Source organism: Dinoponera quadriceps, unplaced genomic scaffold (genome assembly GCF_001313825.1).
Source record: "Dinoponera quadriceps isolate SergipeBrazil2010 unplaced genomic scaffold, ASM131382v1 scaffold3386, whole genome shotgun sequence".
In the NCBI taxonomy this organism is placed as follows: domain Eukaryota; kingdom Metazoa; phylum Arthropoda; class Insecta; order Hymenoptera; family Formicidae; genus Dinoponera; species Dinoponera quadriceps.
Genome location: NW_014557714.1, coordinates 1010602 through 1027344, shown reverse-complemented (window position 1 = coordinate 1027344; position 16743 = coordinate 1010602). Strand labels below are relative to the sequence as shown.

General features: G+C 40.9%; 1 protein-coding gene across 1 annotated transcript in view; it reads right to left on the bottom strand.

Annotated features, from left to right (window-relative positions):
* Positions 1-10278: 10278 nt before the first annotated feature.
* The window catches only part of LOC106749415 (BTB/POZ domain-containing protein KCTD1), a 50491-nt gene continuing 44026 nt past the window's right edge, over positions 10279-16743 (bottom strand). The window contains exons 4-5 of the mRNA XM_014628825.1: positions 13564-13769; positions 10279-12440 (exon numbers count right to left, since the gene is read on the bottom strand). Of these exons, the coding sequence (XP_014484311.1) occupies positions 11932-12440; positions 13564-13769 (715 nt within the window). The 3' untranslated portion in view covers positions 10279-11931. The remainder of the gene's footprint in view (positions 12441-13563; positions 13770-16743) is intronic.

Here is a 16743-nt window from a genome sequence, read left to right as displayed (position 1 = left end):
TCAGTATATTATGTTGTAATCTACATTTTCAGTGTTTATAAAGAAAAAAATTAGCTGTTACGTTTTTTATTAAAGAAAGATTTACAAAAGTAAGAATAACGGAATATTTTTTTGATCGATGTTAATTTAATTATTTATGTGTTTCCTTCTCGGAACTCGTAAGTCCGCCGATAACATACATACATACATACATATGTATATAAATACATATTCCGCTATATATTGTCCGGAGAAAGTTGTGCTTTGCGCGATCAATTGAAACAAATTCAATGCGAGTACCTGATTTGTATGTAAAGGAAGGAGATTAACCGCGCAAGAGTGCACACGTGGGTGCCTGAAAACAGAAGAAAAAGGGAGATAAAAAAAAACGTACAGAGCAATGCTCGAGACACACTCGGTGAACCTTTTCTCGCCGCACGTCGACTCTTCGTACATCACACAGACATACGCGCACGAGCACGATTCCGTGCGCTCCGTTTCTTTTACGTTGTCGAGAGATATTATGCGTAACACTTGTATGTGTGTACGAGAGGAATCTATCGATTAATCTCTGTAGATCACGTCGCATGTTATTATTATTATATTATTTACAACGTAATACGAATTTAATTCGCGTGCAATATAAGTTAGAGCACATCTCTCTTAACAGGAATTCTTCTTCTCTCACGCGTTCAGTCTCGCCGCGTCGTTTCACGGCTCTCGTATTAATTGCTCTCCCGTGGGGAGGGTCAGTACACGGAAAAAAAATTAGCCTTAAATCAAAAATAGATATTCTCATTTATAAGCGAGAATATCATAATCTTCTTGGGAGACTTTTTAGTCTCGATTTGATTGAATTTATATTGATGTATTACTTTCAAGACTAAAAATTTCAAGAATAAACATTTTCTGAGAAGATTATAATATTCTTACTTATATATGAGAATATCTATTCTTTATTTCAAACTAATTTTTTTCCGCATACACACATACACACACACATATACACACACACACCTTCGTCGAGACAGCTTGCTTCGTATTATCCTCAATTGCACCGATCTTTGATACAATTACTTTATATCGTTAAGAGGCAATTTTGTATCGTTAATTAACATTAAAAGTCTCACGAATTTTCGAGTACTGCCGACTTACGAAATGCCCGCTACGAGAGCAACGGTATTGCATATATATATACGTATATATACATATATATATCTTATATATTTATATATTCGCCTTTATTTATTATCAACCCGCAGTTAGTCCGAGCGTTGATTAGATTATTCGGCGCGATTCGCGGCTTATCTTGTCGCGACACGCGTTCCCGCGAAAATTGTGCATCGACATCGATACTCTCGTTATCCCAGCAATTTTTGCGCTTTCGTTTGTTTAAGGGATGGGTTAGTGTGAAGAAAAACGGGGGATGGGACATGATAAAGATAAGGTACTTCCATGATAGCGTATTCGGGACGGCACGGGTTGTACGCGTCCCTCGCGGCTATCGGACGTCGTTAATGAGAACGAGAAGTGTGGCGACGCGCGTGTCATCTCGTTAATCGTTTCAATGAGACGAGCGTTCTATTTAGAGAGAAAAAAAGAGAAAGACTGAAGCTAAGCACGTAGGAAGGAGGTAGACGGATACACGAATCGCCGAACTGCCGCGCGGAAAATTGATTGTAAAATCGCGGAAACGGCATCGTCGCTGCGACGCTCGCATTGAACGTTTTTCTAACGCGGGCATTTGAAAGCCAGACAGCATAAATGTCCGAAAGACGTCTTGGGTGAGGACGTGCATTGCATTGTCCTGCAAAAAAGTGCACCGAAATTTACTGAATATCTCGAGAAAAGCTGTATTTTTCGGCAAATTGTCAGGGACGCGCATTGCCCTGAAGAAAAAATGTAATGGAATTTAAAAATTAAAAAGTTCGCATTTCTGTATCATGACTTTTCGGGAAAATCCTATGCTTCCAATGTTGCGTGTAAATTGTATTGCGGGAGGTTATCTCGATATTATTATTTCGGGAAAATTATCTCATCACCGAAAAAAAGCCTGGTTGTATTAACCGGGAAGGGAACAACCAGATGTATTTTGATTGGAGGAATGAAGGAATGAAACAGAATTTCTGATTATAAGAACTACATTTTGGTCATAAGAATCAGAAATTCTATTTCTTTCAATCAGAACGCATCTAGTTGCTCCCTTTTTGATTAATGTAACCAGATATTTTTCAGTGTAGTTTCCGAATTTCGAAATTTTGATATTCAGTTAGACATGTCTATCCCAAATAAATATACTGAAAAAAATAAGGAAAATTACAAAATTCACATTTCGGTATTATGACTTTTCGGGAAACTCGTATGCTTTTATATGGAAAAGAAATTAGTATCAATTTGAGACTCGTACTCTTATATACGTACAACAAAGAATATATAAACTTATTTGAAAATAAAATTTGTTCTTACGTAAAAAAATTCCATGTAGTTCTACTAAAAATGTCATATTCTTTTTATTCAAGAATAATGTTTACGAATTGAGAGGAGAAAATATTGAATAGAAAGAACGATATTTTCAAACTGATAGAATTCTTAGTTTGAAAAAATCATTTTTATATTTAATATTTTTGTCTCTCAATTCATGAAAATTATTCTGGTACAACGTGAACACATTTTTAGTAATACTGTATCGAATTTGTAANAATATCCTTATAATATATATATATATATATTATAAGGATATTCTATATATATAATTATTTTTAGTTATATATCTAATTATATATGAAAATTTTTTTTCCTGGGTTCATATAAGATTACATATTTTTGCTTACATATACAGAAAATATAAATCTTGAATTGTTACTAATGTATTTTTCCGTGCAACATTCCCTCCCCCTAGAATTTATCGAAATTTAAAAAATAAACAATTTCCTGAAAAATCATAATATTGATAACCATCGAAAATGATCATAGATTCCGAATTTCGAGATTTTTTTTTTTTCAAGACAATATCCATGTCCATCGCGTCTTAAAGATGTCTGTAGGACATCTTGGTAGTGTTTTCGACATCTTCCAGAGTGTCCAAGACCTATTTTAGACATTTACGCTGTCTAGCAATGCGCGGGTGAGAACGATCGGTGATGAGCGTGGATCAATGCAGAGTATCACGTGCAATGGGCATTTTCCCTCTCGTAGTTGCGATCTCTCTCTCTCCCTCTCTCTCTCTCTCTCTCTTTTTCTGTGCCGGTGGGCTAGTAGCGATCAATTCGGACATTCTCACGGGAAGATATCGGGGGAAGGATCGGTGGAATCTCTGACGTTCATAGACGTGTGCTACAATTTGCCGGAGACGGACGTCTGATGATGCGCATCTCGTTGTAAATAATAAGCCTCCGTTCTCGGGCTCGCGTGCTCCGTCGGGAAAGCGCCCGAGCCGGTCGCTCATTGTGTAACGACATCTTCCACCGAGTAAATCGCGCGCAGTAGACAAATGCGGAGACCTTCACCTGACCGTATATTACATTTGCGATTGTTATGCATCTGTCCTCTCTTTTTTTCTTTTTTTTTCTATACGAACTCGACCCGAGGGAAAAAAAAAACGCGAGCTCTCGTAGAAAATGAGTCATGAATGTTCTTCTCCGACTGCCAACAGACGGAATGCATTAGCGTATCTGTATGAAACACGTAGAGAGGGGAGCATAAAAAAAAAAAGAAACAAAGAAGAAGCATTACGGCACGCATTACGGTTTTAGTACGTTATGGTATTTTTATAAATTGTACTGGATAAACAGCGAGCGTGAGATAATAAAAAGAACACACAGAAGAGCGAGTCTCTCTCGAAAAATCGAAATCCACACCGTATGTCTCTTCATTCTCTAATCAGATCTCGTGTTTTCTCTCGTTCCGTTTGTCCGTGATGGTGACTGACCGTCGATGCCTCGAATCTCACCCTTCCTTTTACATAGGGTGTTCTGCGAATAAATCGACAAATTTCGCCAGCATATTTGGGAGGTCATTCTGAACAAAAAATGTTATATAAACAGTAAGTCGATTCAGCTGCGTTATCGAGATACGGAAGGTATATTGATATAAACCATAAATAATCAGAGGTGTTCAAGCTAATTAACCCTTATCGGACGCTAGCTTTTTATGCGTGATTCTCACTAGGTTGTAACTGGTTTCGGTAAATATGCGAACTTGTCACCTCCTATGTGACGTACGACCACAGCGACGAAGTATTGTTGTCACGTGAGAGGTGACTTACGACCGATAAGGGTAAATTTTTGCTTAATTATTTGAAATTGTGTGAAATTGTGTTTAACACTGACATATTGTACTAATATTTAAACGTATGTTCAAAATGAGATTCTTGTGCCTCTATGTACGCAAGTAGACGTGCTTCCATTGATTATATGACTTCCATTGACCATGCAATATCGGCAAGATTATTACTAATATTAACAGCAACTTCATTGATGCTTATTATGAACTGCTTACGTATATTAGGCTTTCCGTTTAAATACCTTCGATTTTATGCAACTCCATAAAAAGAATTTCAAGGGGATAGATGACCGTGGAGGTATATATCTCGATAACAGAGTTGAACTATTGTTTACATAACATTTTTTGTTCAGAATGACCTCCCAAATATGCTGGTGAAATTTATCAGTTTATTTATGGAACACCCTGATATTCCGTTTTTCACCGTTTTCTCGTAATAATGCGACGACGAGCCGTTGTCATCAATATCGTGAAAATCACGAAGCGCGTTCACTCGTCGAGTAATGTTTAATCCTCGGTATGTTTCGTCGGTTCGCTCATCAAGTGGCTGAAAAATTCGGAGCGATCCGCGTTGGTTCAATCGCGAGCGAGCAATCTTCGTTGTCCGTATAAAACAAACAAGAAGTGATTAACGAAATTAACTTTCTCCAAGGACATTGATAGGAGAACTCGGAGAATAAAACGGAGACGCTTAATTACGAAAAAGGCTTAATAAAAATGAAATTACCTTAATATTGAGATATTTATTAAAACTTTTTTATAACTAACATTAATTAAACTTTGACGTTATATGATCAAAGTGAGACTAAAAGAAATAAAAAAATAGAAAGAACCTCTTTTTCAATAAAACTTTGACTTCATCTTACCCCACAACTTGGAGTAAGATGGAATAATATTCAGTATAAGATGAAACGTTTGAAGGCAAAATGATTCGTCGATGACATATAAATCACAAATAAATGTTATTACTTTTTTTTTCCTTTATGTTAAATCCTGCACAAATTTGCGTGTCCAGAGCTGACAAATTTGACGAATCACTTACAACTTATCTTCTACATATCTATAAGTAGAGGAAAAAGTGATATAATTCTTAATATTATGATCCTCTTTAATATTTCCGCTATTAGAAGTGAGGAATTCTAGCGATTATTTATGGAATCATTTGTTTAGTAGCCCGCCGTTCACGATGATATTAATATTCCAATACACAATAACCGATATTTGTGGAACACATTTTTACTTTCGAACATTTCGAAACCTTTTTGAAGGTACATTTTAGCATTTAATTACATATACTTCCTCATTCTTCTTAAACTTGGGCATATTTTCACACAAATATATGTATACTTGAGTGTTTTGTTTGTTATTTAACATTTTATTCCTATATATATTTCGAAATTACGCAAAGTTAAACAATAACATGGCATTTTGCTAATTCGGCGCTCTACTGAAATAAATTTAATATGGCCTCTTTTCGAGGCTTTTATATCGAAATAATTATTTGACAAGTCGATAATTTAAATTAAGTTTAAAAGTCTATTTGTTATAGAAATTGTTCTTTTGACAGTTTGCATCTACTTCTTGACAAGCCAGTTAATATCTACGTTAAACATTCACGTTTATATTCATCGTTGCTCCTTCTAAGAGAGTTTATTTTAAATAAATATGTAAATGAATATACAAAACACCGCGTTTCTTAAAAAGAATCATTTTTTAAAATATATTTTGGGGGAGGGAGAGGGCATATTACGTATACCGACGTATCCTTGTTCCTCCTAGAACTATTATGCAATGTCACCACATTTTTATAAATAACGTCTTAAGTAATAATTATTTCATAACTTTGAGTCTAGAATCGATTGAACAATACTTTGACGAATGTAATTCTTAAGTTTTCAATTTGAAATATTGATGATTAACAAAGTTATTGTATAAAATGTAAATGGAGGGCCATAACCACTTTCTCCCCTAAAGACCTGCGCAATACACATGCACTAAATAATATCAGCAAAGCGATACAAAGTTATTATTTCAAAATATGGCTGTAATATTTAGCAGAAATGAAAATTATTAAAATAATATAGAAACGTTCCTATTTCGCCCCATTCAGTTGATTCCTTCCCCCAAATGATAGATATGAAATTACGCATGTTTTATAGAATAACGGAATTGAATTAACATAAAAGATTACTATGAAATATAACATATTACGTGTGATTTTTACTTACCTCTTTTAATATTGTATCACAAGTTACATCCTTCACGGTATCAAACATTTCATAAAATTACATCAGATTTATTGGTTTTTGTTCGAAATTGCTATAATGAAACATTGTATAGCTTCTGCTATTGTTCGTCATGAACAAACGCGTTGACTCATCTCTCTTTCTCTTTTTTATACGTGCAAGTCGAAATCTGTAGTTACGTAGTTATTTCTATAGAAACATTTTTTCGTCTTACCTCGCGACCTTGTCTTCCCCCGAGTTCCTCTACATACGTGTACGTATGGTCAGACACAAAAAAGTTACATCACTTTTTCTTTTCGACGAGTTTCGTAACGCATCTCGTATCCAGCAGGAAAATGTATTTCCTGAGAATTAGTAAAAAAACAAATTCTCTTATTGACACGGGATATGCGTTTCGAAATTTATAAAAAAACAACCTTCTCGTGTGACTGACTACATATATACGTTTAGATACGTTCGATTTTTCTTTTTTAATTCAAACATTGTCGACGAACATAAATAACGAACCGTAAATAAACTGTAAATAAAATTCGATTCAACATTTTCCACAAAAAGAAAAAAAGAAACAGAGACAGATGTCTTATACTTGTTACTTTACAATTAAATCTATTTCTTTTGTGGCTTTAACCCCTTAACTTGTACGCTCGAGTTAATTCGGNTAAGTTAACCCCTTAACTTGTACGCTCGAGTTAATTCGAGCGCGCTAAACAGGCCAAACTGTGCACACTCGAGATAATTCGAGCAGCGTTGTATTTTATGCTGCTATAATTTTTCACACTCGAATATAATCGAGAATTGAAAATAACAATGTGAAAGCAAAGAAAAACATTTTTTTTACATTAAAAAGATTGATTTCTCTTGGCCGGTTTTTTTCAAAAAAACTGTGCGTTAAGGGGTTAATAAATTCGTCTCTGAAGAGATTAAACGAATGATTGAAGAAACATGTTGAATAAAAAAATAAAGAAATTATCAGAATTGAATTGATATTAACTGTTGGGACCATCACTACTCGTAACTATCATAGACTAATTGTTATAGAATTTACCTGTTATAGAATTTAATTGTTAGGAACGATTAGAATAGATGCTGCTGAATACAATAGTGCGACGAGACAATAATGAAAATTATTCACCCGAGATCAGGACAGATCGGGATAGAGACGTGGGGGAAAAAACGTGTAGTGATTTCACCTCCCTCGTCGCGAAAGCTCTAATCGGAGGGAGGGGAGATTAACGGGACGGTGAAAACCACGTTGCTTGTACACGTGGCCTCCCCCGAATTAATCCGCGAGTTTCCGGCAGTCTTCTCTTTTCGATTGATCGCGGACAAGGTCCACGCTCATTGCACGGCCGAACATCTGTTCATTTAAAGCGATGAAAGATTCACATCATTGCCGCGTACCGCTGAGGTTTCCGACGACCGTTTCTCTCGTCGTTCCCCAAGGAGGATGTGAGGGAGAGACGAAGGTGAGCGCGCGAACGAAGCACGACGAAACGAAGTACGAGAAAGAAACGAGTACGCTTCCCGGCCTCGATTTTCCGGACGGACAATGACTCGGCGGGATTTTGTCCGAGGATATCCTCGAATTTCAAGCCTGTCTTCCGCGTAGCCGCCGGCCATTCCGCGTCGTGTATCGAAGGACTCGGCATCAAGGTGGCCAGGGCGATCCAGAAATGGAATATAATCAGGTCGACGAGGAAGGAACAGAGAGAGAGAGAGAGAGAGAGAGAGGGAGAGAAATGGATAGACAGATGGATAGAGCAAGAGCGAGAGGAGGACAGAGGTATGGGATGGAAAAGGAGCGAGAAAGGGTGAGAGGGAACAAGAGGATGGATAGAGATCGAGAGAGAGAGAGAGAGAGGGGGGAGCCGCTTCGCCGGGTGGATTCGAGGGATGACAGCCCCGGGCTGGTGAAAGCCTGGGGCGACGCGGATATTGAGTTCATGGTAGCCATGGAAACGGGGCCCGAGGGCACGACGTTTGTGCGCTTTATCCCTTATTCCTGCGGTTACGTGATCAACGCGGTCCCAATGAGCTCTCTTACTTCGTCTCTCTCACTCGCGCTCGCGCGTTTCGTCCTTGCGCACGTGTGCACGTGTGTGTGTGCGTGTAGTCGGCGGCGGCGGATCGGTTGAGGCGCTTTCCGCTCGACCCTCCCTCCCCCGGGGATTAATCTGCGTGTTGATTTGTTGTTTTTCTTTTTTCTTTTATATTTCTCATTTGTTTATTTCATTCGGAGAATCGAGGGATGGACCGGAGATAACGCGGCGGATTTTTCCCGATTAACATACGCGCGCACACGTCGCTCGAGTATAATGATTTTAGCGCGGCGCGGCTGCGGCGAGATTTTTTCGCTCGAGGCGCGACGCCGCGTCCATAGCAATTGAAAAATTGATTGCAGGCGACAATAATTTCGCCGCCCGTACTTTCCGGCGCCCGCGCGCGGCAGTGCTATTGTCCGTTTTCTGGGGAGGAACCTGGACCACGCGCGCCGCCGCGATTTCTCTCCCGCCGGAAGTGGCAGTGGGTCTGACGATCGAACCGTTTGTAAAATAACATTGCGATTTACTCCCGCGGTAAATTTTCGCGAAACACGCAGATCGACGCTCCCAATTTCAACGTGACCTGCCGCACACGCGCGCACATTTTCCCGAGAAATGTAAAACAAACGTTTTATTAAATCAGCCGAAATGACGCTTGTATAAGAAGATATTCTTAGTGATTCTAGACTCGCTTCTTAATTCTTAATGGCCGTTTCGAGAGTATGTAATGTAATTTGATTTCGCCTGCTTATCTCGGGAGGACTCGATAAGATCGACACGTGACTTCTCACTACGTTCGTCTTCGTGTTGGATTACGTCGGATTAATCAAGAGGTCGGCGAACATTTTTCGCTGATCTCCGTTTTATACGATCACACGTTGTTTCGCTGTCGGTTTCTTCTTATATTATAGCGTGTTGTGATCTCCAAATGGAATATGTACAGAGTGTCTAAAAATTCCCGCATGTGGAGTGCACAGAGATTCTTTGATACCGAAGGAAGTAACTTCTTCTGTTACCAAAATTGCGCTCGAACGATAGTATCCGAGAAATAGGGTTTTTCGCGAGCTAAACTTCGGACGAACAAATGGATAGCAGAGTTATCTTCTTCCGTCAATTTTAACTTTTTTATACTTAATTTCAACAGAATTTTAATCTAAGGTTTAGCTTCAAAGATATGTTATGTTGAAAATTAAAAAGTCACTATAAATAGTGACATTTCTCGATATGTTTGCTAAGGAAAAAGTTATTTTTTCTGGTATGAGGAATCTCCTTATACACTCCGCATGTGGGAATTTGGGGACACTCTGTGTATGTGTGTGTGTGTGTGTGTGTACAGGTTGTTTTATTTTAAGTGATACAGTCGATTATTTTGAAAATAAAGCATTTACGGGAAAAATGTTTCAGATGAAAGTTGTAAGATTTTAAGTGGTGTATTACATAACAATGTTAGTGTGACTTGCGCGCTACGCTGCAAGTATCGTAACTTACAACCTTCTTAACTCAGAAGGTACTTGATAAAAAATAATTTTATTATAATATTTTGAAAAGCTCCCGAGGTCAGCTATAAGAATATGCAATAAAAAATAGAGACTTTCATTAAGAAATGTTAAAGTAATTGTTAATACGAACTTAACAATTTTGTCCAAAGTCATATCAACATTGCTACGTAATATTCCAATTAAAACCTTACAACGGTTACAAGGTACATTTTTCCCGAAAATGCTTTATTTTCAAGACGATCAACCGTATCACTTAAAATTAAACACCCTATTCACGTGTGTATGCGTGTATATCCATATATTTATTTATATATATGCGTGTTTGTGTGTATGTATATACACATTTATTCGCGATATTTACAGTAATTAGTATAGCATTTAAATACATATAGGTACACTTTATTAAATAATATAACAATGTTTTAAAGATCGACGCACTCGATATTCTCAAACGCAAGTCGCTCGTAATGCGAGGAATGGACAACGATGTGTAGGCGTGTGTGTGTATGCATGTATGTGCGTATGCATGCGCGCGCGTGTGTGCGTGCATAAGTGTGTACGTGTGGAATTGGGCATTCCATTCCGGACAGCGTTAAAATCGTGCAGAAGTCGGATGTGTGTGTGAGAGAGAGACGGAAGCGTTTATTTCGTTCCTTACGCTGCGTTACGGCTAGGATTTTTCGTTCCGGTGATACGTGCATTTTTACAATGAACCAGGTGGGGGAAACACGAAATTGCGATGTGTATACGATTAATATTACGGTTTAGGCTTCAAAGTCAAGATGAGAGTCGCGCGGTACATCGTTGCCATCGTCGGGTTCGCGCCGCGTACGGTCTTCTCGCTGAGATGTGACTTCAATGCGATCGCCGTTAACGACGGGAATCGTGTGCATCGTTGAGTCGGGAGTGATGCTCGCCTTAAAATTACACACCTAATTTCGCAATGCATTCGCATTCGATCGCCGTGGCGACCAACAACGATCCGTTTCAAGCCACATCCGCCACGTAACGTTTCGCAATCGTCGCAACTGCCGCTCGACGCCGTTTCAGCGACTCCTCGCCCGGGAGCGCCGCCGATTTGTCATCAATTTACATCATAAAGCTCAGCCCTAACTAGTATCACGTCAATTGTAACGTTCTCCGACGAGCAACGCTGCCGTCGTGCCGAAATAGCCACGTACCGATTTGCCTCACCCCTCCTCACCTTCCCGATTTCTTCGAATTTACTCCCATAATTTACACATGCCTTTTCTCTCATTTTATCCTACCCTCCAAATTTCTCGCAATGAAATCTCACTTGAAACCAGCGAGAATCCGCTCGAACTGACACGTGGTGGAAATACCGGCACTCGGAGTCCCACGGATGAACGCTTGGTTCGAACTCAGAGTGAACGTTCCGATCGATTAATGCGAATTTGTCGCAGCGACTCGTGAATCCCGCGCGGAAATGCTCACCCGACGGCTCGGAGTGAACGAATTCACCCCGTGTGAATGAAGAATCGCTCGAATTTCCCGGAGACTCGGCTGGTAGCCGCCCTACCGCTCGAGGAGAAATTTCGAAGGGGAAATTTCGCGAGAATCTGATCACTCGTACAAAACGATGCTTCAAGCCATCGTAGATATCCGCGCGACAGTTGCGGGGTGTCCTCTCCTCGTCAGCCTTGTGTCCTCGTGTGTCCGAGACGCTCCGTGATGAAACGATCCGTGATGCAGTCTTGAATGGGAGAGCTCCTCTCCGGGAGTGTGTCGCGGTTGCAGAACTCACTCCGGCTCATGGTCGCGCTGCGGGCAACGCCCGGTCGACCTGGAGATCGTCTTGCGCTGTTGGTGGAGGTTGTGATGGTGGTGGTGGTGGTGGTTGTAGTGGTGGTTCGCGTTACTCCGTCAGGTGTTGACGGTCTGCCTGACGAACAGGTACTCCGAGAACTGCTGGCCCTCGACGCCGCCGCCGTTGCTCGCGACCACCCGGAAGCCGGCGTTCAGCAGCCTGGTGATCGCCTGCACCAAGTTCAGCTTACAGTAGCCGTTGAGCGGGAAGCGGATGACGTGGCGGGCGTCTTGCTGGTGCCAGGCGACCCCGGAGCGCGCGTCGATCACCGCCTGCGTCGTCTCCGGGAACACCTCGTCCAGGAGGGCGCGCCCGCCCGACAGCATCACCCGTTCGCCCAGGTCCGGGCTCACGTGCAGCGCCACGCACTCGTAGCTGCAGTTGCCGTCGTTGCCGCGCATCTTCTCCGGGTCGCGGTTGCACGGCGCGGTGGTGCACGCGGTAGTGCCTCCGCGGCCAACGTGTTGCCCGGCCGGAGGCGGGCTCGGCGACGACGACGACATCGTCGTCGTCGAGCCGTTCTTGATGCGCTCCTTCTTCATCTGCTCCAGCTGCCGGCACATCGCTGGAAGAAGGAAATGAGAAGAAAGTGGAGATAAAGAGTTCTTCGATTCGACTCTCCCGACGTGGACGAACTGAGAGGAAGTATATCTAAAGAATAACGGATATTTGTCCCGCGGGTACTGGTTCTTTTATTTAAATAGAACAAACAATTGCTTACATCAAGAGAAGTTCCATGTATATACATATATGTGTGTGTAGATATATATGTAACTTCATAACGATTATAATTTTTTTTTTTTGAGATAATTGGATATTTCCGATATTTTCTTTTCTTCGTACATCGTATCAAACTGAATCTTATATATTATTCTAGAAGATTAATGTTTTCTCGTAAATAAAAGTCACGACCAAAATCAGTACAACATGCTGAAAAAACATTAATAATATAGTGAAAAATAATTATTATTATTATTATTGCAGTTATCATCGATTCAGAAAAACTGTATTTCCTGTTATATTGTCTTGTCTTAGTAATTTCGATATTATAATTTTGAAAACAATCGTATGCTTTGTCATATTTCGAGAAAATTGCATTTTGCGCGGTTATCTCTCGAAATACAATTTTAATAATTATTCGATCATTTTCCGAATCACGAAATTTGGATTTTTCAGGTCAACGCACGTCCATGCACCGTTCCACGAGACTCCATTTCGTCGTAGGCGAGCTCGTGGACAGCCGTTTCTTCCGTTGTTTGGCGAACAGCTATTTCACAGCTACTCGTTCTTACTGTTCTATTACGGCCAATGTGGAAGTCGGTCGAGAGTAAATGAGCAGCGAGATGATATATCGCGCGTAATTTATCGACTCTTTCCTTCTCTCTCTCTCATTCTCGCTCTCGCTCTTTCTCTTTCTCTCCCTCTTTCTCCTTGTTCCGGCGATCTCTCGTCAACCGCAGAAATCACGGATGCTCTGAGGTTTCGCGACGATGGAAAACCGAGATTTTTTCACCCCTCGCTGCGGATTGCAATCGTAACGCGATTCAGGCGGAACGTAATATTCGATCGAAAGGACAAAACTACTTCGAAGTGACTCCAACTCTTTTTTGACTAGCACCGCGCGCAAAGTTCTCTTAGGGGAACTCGAAATTAAACGCGGAAAGGGTAAAAGTGCGGCTGCGACTTACGCGCTATGTCGAAGTATCGCGCCTCTTCCAGCAGCAGATCCAGGTCGGCGAAGTTGTCGGGTATCAGCAGCCGGGAATTCCGCATGAAGTTCAATATATGCCGAAACATACCGCCGTCTCGGTCGATGAAGTAATGCTGCTTCAGCGAGTCCAGAACGATGGGGATGCTGCCGTTGAACAATTTCGCTAGTCTGGATTCCGGATACCTGGTGAACGAGAAGCACGATACGTATTGATGTAGGATTACCGTGTGTGAAAGTCGTTGAAACCAGTTTTTGACACATCAAAGGCCATAATTATTTCACGAATATTTTCAATTAAAATTCAATCTATTTATCTCCCGGAGATCCAGATTATTATCAGAACTCTTCTTATTAAAAGCACAGATGATTGACGTGTAACTGAAAATTAGATGTTGCGAATATTAAGATAAAATTATGTATTAATCTAGTGGTATTTTATTTAATTAAAAAGGCGCTCTCTCCATAAGTGGAACATCGGCCGCTAATGGGTCAGCGTAATAATTAGTGAGGATTAATCACCGCCGACGAGACACCTTCCACGAGGTCAACATGTGCAAAAATCGTCGCATTTCACCCATTAAGAGCCATCATTATTTCCCAAACATTTTTCAAGAATCAATCTATTTATCTCCTAAGTTAGTATTATCTCCTCAGATTAGTATTATAACTATTCTCATTAAAGTATTTGTATCGCAGATTACCGGATATTCAGTGACGATATTAAGGGGTCTTTACATAAGTTTATTATTTAATAAAAAACATACTTTCCTATAATTTTATTTAGTTTTATTCAGTAAAACAGAAACAGAAATGTCTCGTAAATAAAACACCGGTTGCTAACAGGTCGACGTAAAAATTTGCGAGCATTTTATTTAGTTTTATTCAGTAAAACAGAAACAGAAATGTCTCATAAATAAAACATCAGTTGCTAATAGGTCGACGTAAAACTTTGCGAGCATTAATCATCGCCGAGACCGGAAACGTGTGATTATGCCTGAGCGTGATTGAAAGAAAGGAAAAAAATCCGAGGAAACATTGTCGCGCTTGATTTACGCGCGGGTCAGCCCGCGGAAGCCCCCGCACGTGTGTTCGACATTATTTACGCGGAGACGAAACGCGCAGAATTGATCGATACTTGGTAGCATCGGAGGTAGTATCGGCGTGCCAATGCCGCGTCATGGATTTGCGTCGGATGTTCGGCGTAACGACATGGAAATTGCGCTTTCTATCCGATCGACAGTTAACCGAGTGTGGGCAGGTGCTGATATCTTGGTCACCTGCCGAAATCGCTTCAGGTAGCCGCGTATGGTTCGCTCTCGGCGAATGACGGCGGCGCAACGGGAGCAGCTGTTCCGCGATGAAACTCTGCGACCCGTTGCGCTTGGTCGTTTTCGATAAGTGCCGCTGATTAGTGTCGGTTATCAAACGGCAAATTCGATTGGATATATTATAATACACATCAATGTTCACTAAGTGGGTATTCAAAATCCGTTTTTATATTTAAGATCGTTTTAAGTTCATCTTCAGGTACTGTACGGATCGTTAGTGACTACGGGACATCTGAAGATGAACTTGAGACGATCTTAATCTTATGGCGATCTTGGCACTCATGGATCAAATTGACCCACGTAGAAAATTAAGATTCTATAATGGTTAAATCTTGAATTATTGCATATATAAACGTGCGAGTATAATTCTTTTCTTCAAACATGCAAATTTCTTACTTCTCTCTGTATAGATTCAATTTATTATCTTCTATTAAATTATCTTATATTAACTATTTTTTTTTCTTTAATTTAATATAATTAAATTTATTTTATATATTTTAAAATTAAATTATTTATCTTTAAATAATGATTATGACAAATCTTTTAAATTTACATTTTGCGTGCTCAAAATCATAGTAAACATATTTTTAGATATTAAGTAAGAGCATATCAGAAAAGTTTTTAGATCTCCCAAAACCAGTCTGCCAAACTAAGTAGCGAAAGGTAAATGTAACGACGAAGGATTATATTTAAGAACGGGCTATGATACCAGCCTTGATATATAACCTGATCGAATTTGCCAAAAGATATCAATCAGGATATCACTTGTATCCCAGTTGGATTTTCCACGATGTTCTCTCCTCAACTCTTTGTCCGAGTTGGACCAAGGGCGATCTCTTGGGAAGAGAGAGAGAGAGAGAGACCCGTGGGAGATTATCCGGCGTGTTAACGACGTGAGAGATCCGCTTGCGACTTCGCGAGCGGATCGCGCGTCCGGAATCGAGCTCGATCGGCTTCGTGCGCGCGTTTGCCCGCGTGTGCTCCCGGACGTGCCGAGAGCGATGTCGTGTTCTGCGTGTGCAGCCGAAGGTCGTCGTAATTTAGCATATAATAGACGAATGCTCTGGGAAAAGGAGACGGGGTGAAAGAAGGGCTGGAGATGAGGAAGAGCAGGAGGAGGTGGAGAGGACGCAATAGGGAAGAGGATGGATGGAAGGTGCGGGTGACTTTGAAGACTCGCGAAGCGACGAGAGCGAGAGCGAGAACAAGTTCGAGAGAGTGCGAGAAAGCAAGAGAGAGAGAGAGAGAGAGCAGGCTCTCCTCTCCGTGTATCCCAACGGTGCGTTATGGCACAACGAGGGAGAAATACCGAGGTAGGTACCCGGTGCCCCCTCGGGCCGGTTCCCATACCTTCCACGGCGATAACATATAATAACGACGGCCTCATGGAGCCTGTGGGCGATCTGACTTTAGCGAGGAAGAGAGAAGAGAAGACACCGCGGGGTAGATACGAAGGTGTATACATATATATAGATATACATATGTACACATATAGATACACATAGAGAGAGAGAGAGAGAGAGAGAAAAAGAGAAGGAGAAAGCTCTCTTTCTCTCTTTCTTTCCGTTTTCCTTCTTCTTTTTCATCTTTCGTCGCCCCCCTTTCTCTCTCTCTCTCTCTCTCTCTCCCGCGCGCGCGCGTTCGTTCACTCGTTTATTCTCCCCTTCAGAGTCTCGCTTTCTCCTTCCGTTTATCGACTTTCCGCTGCTATACCTGGCCTCTAAAAGAATGACAAAAGAGTCCCGGCGCAGTCGGAACTGGAAAATGAAAATCGCTGGATTTCGCCCGCGAGCTCGCTCGTGCGCGCGAAATTTTATGCGCGATTGTAA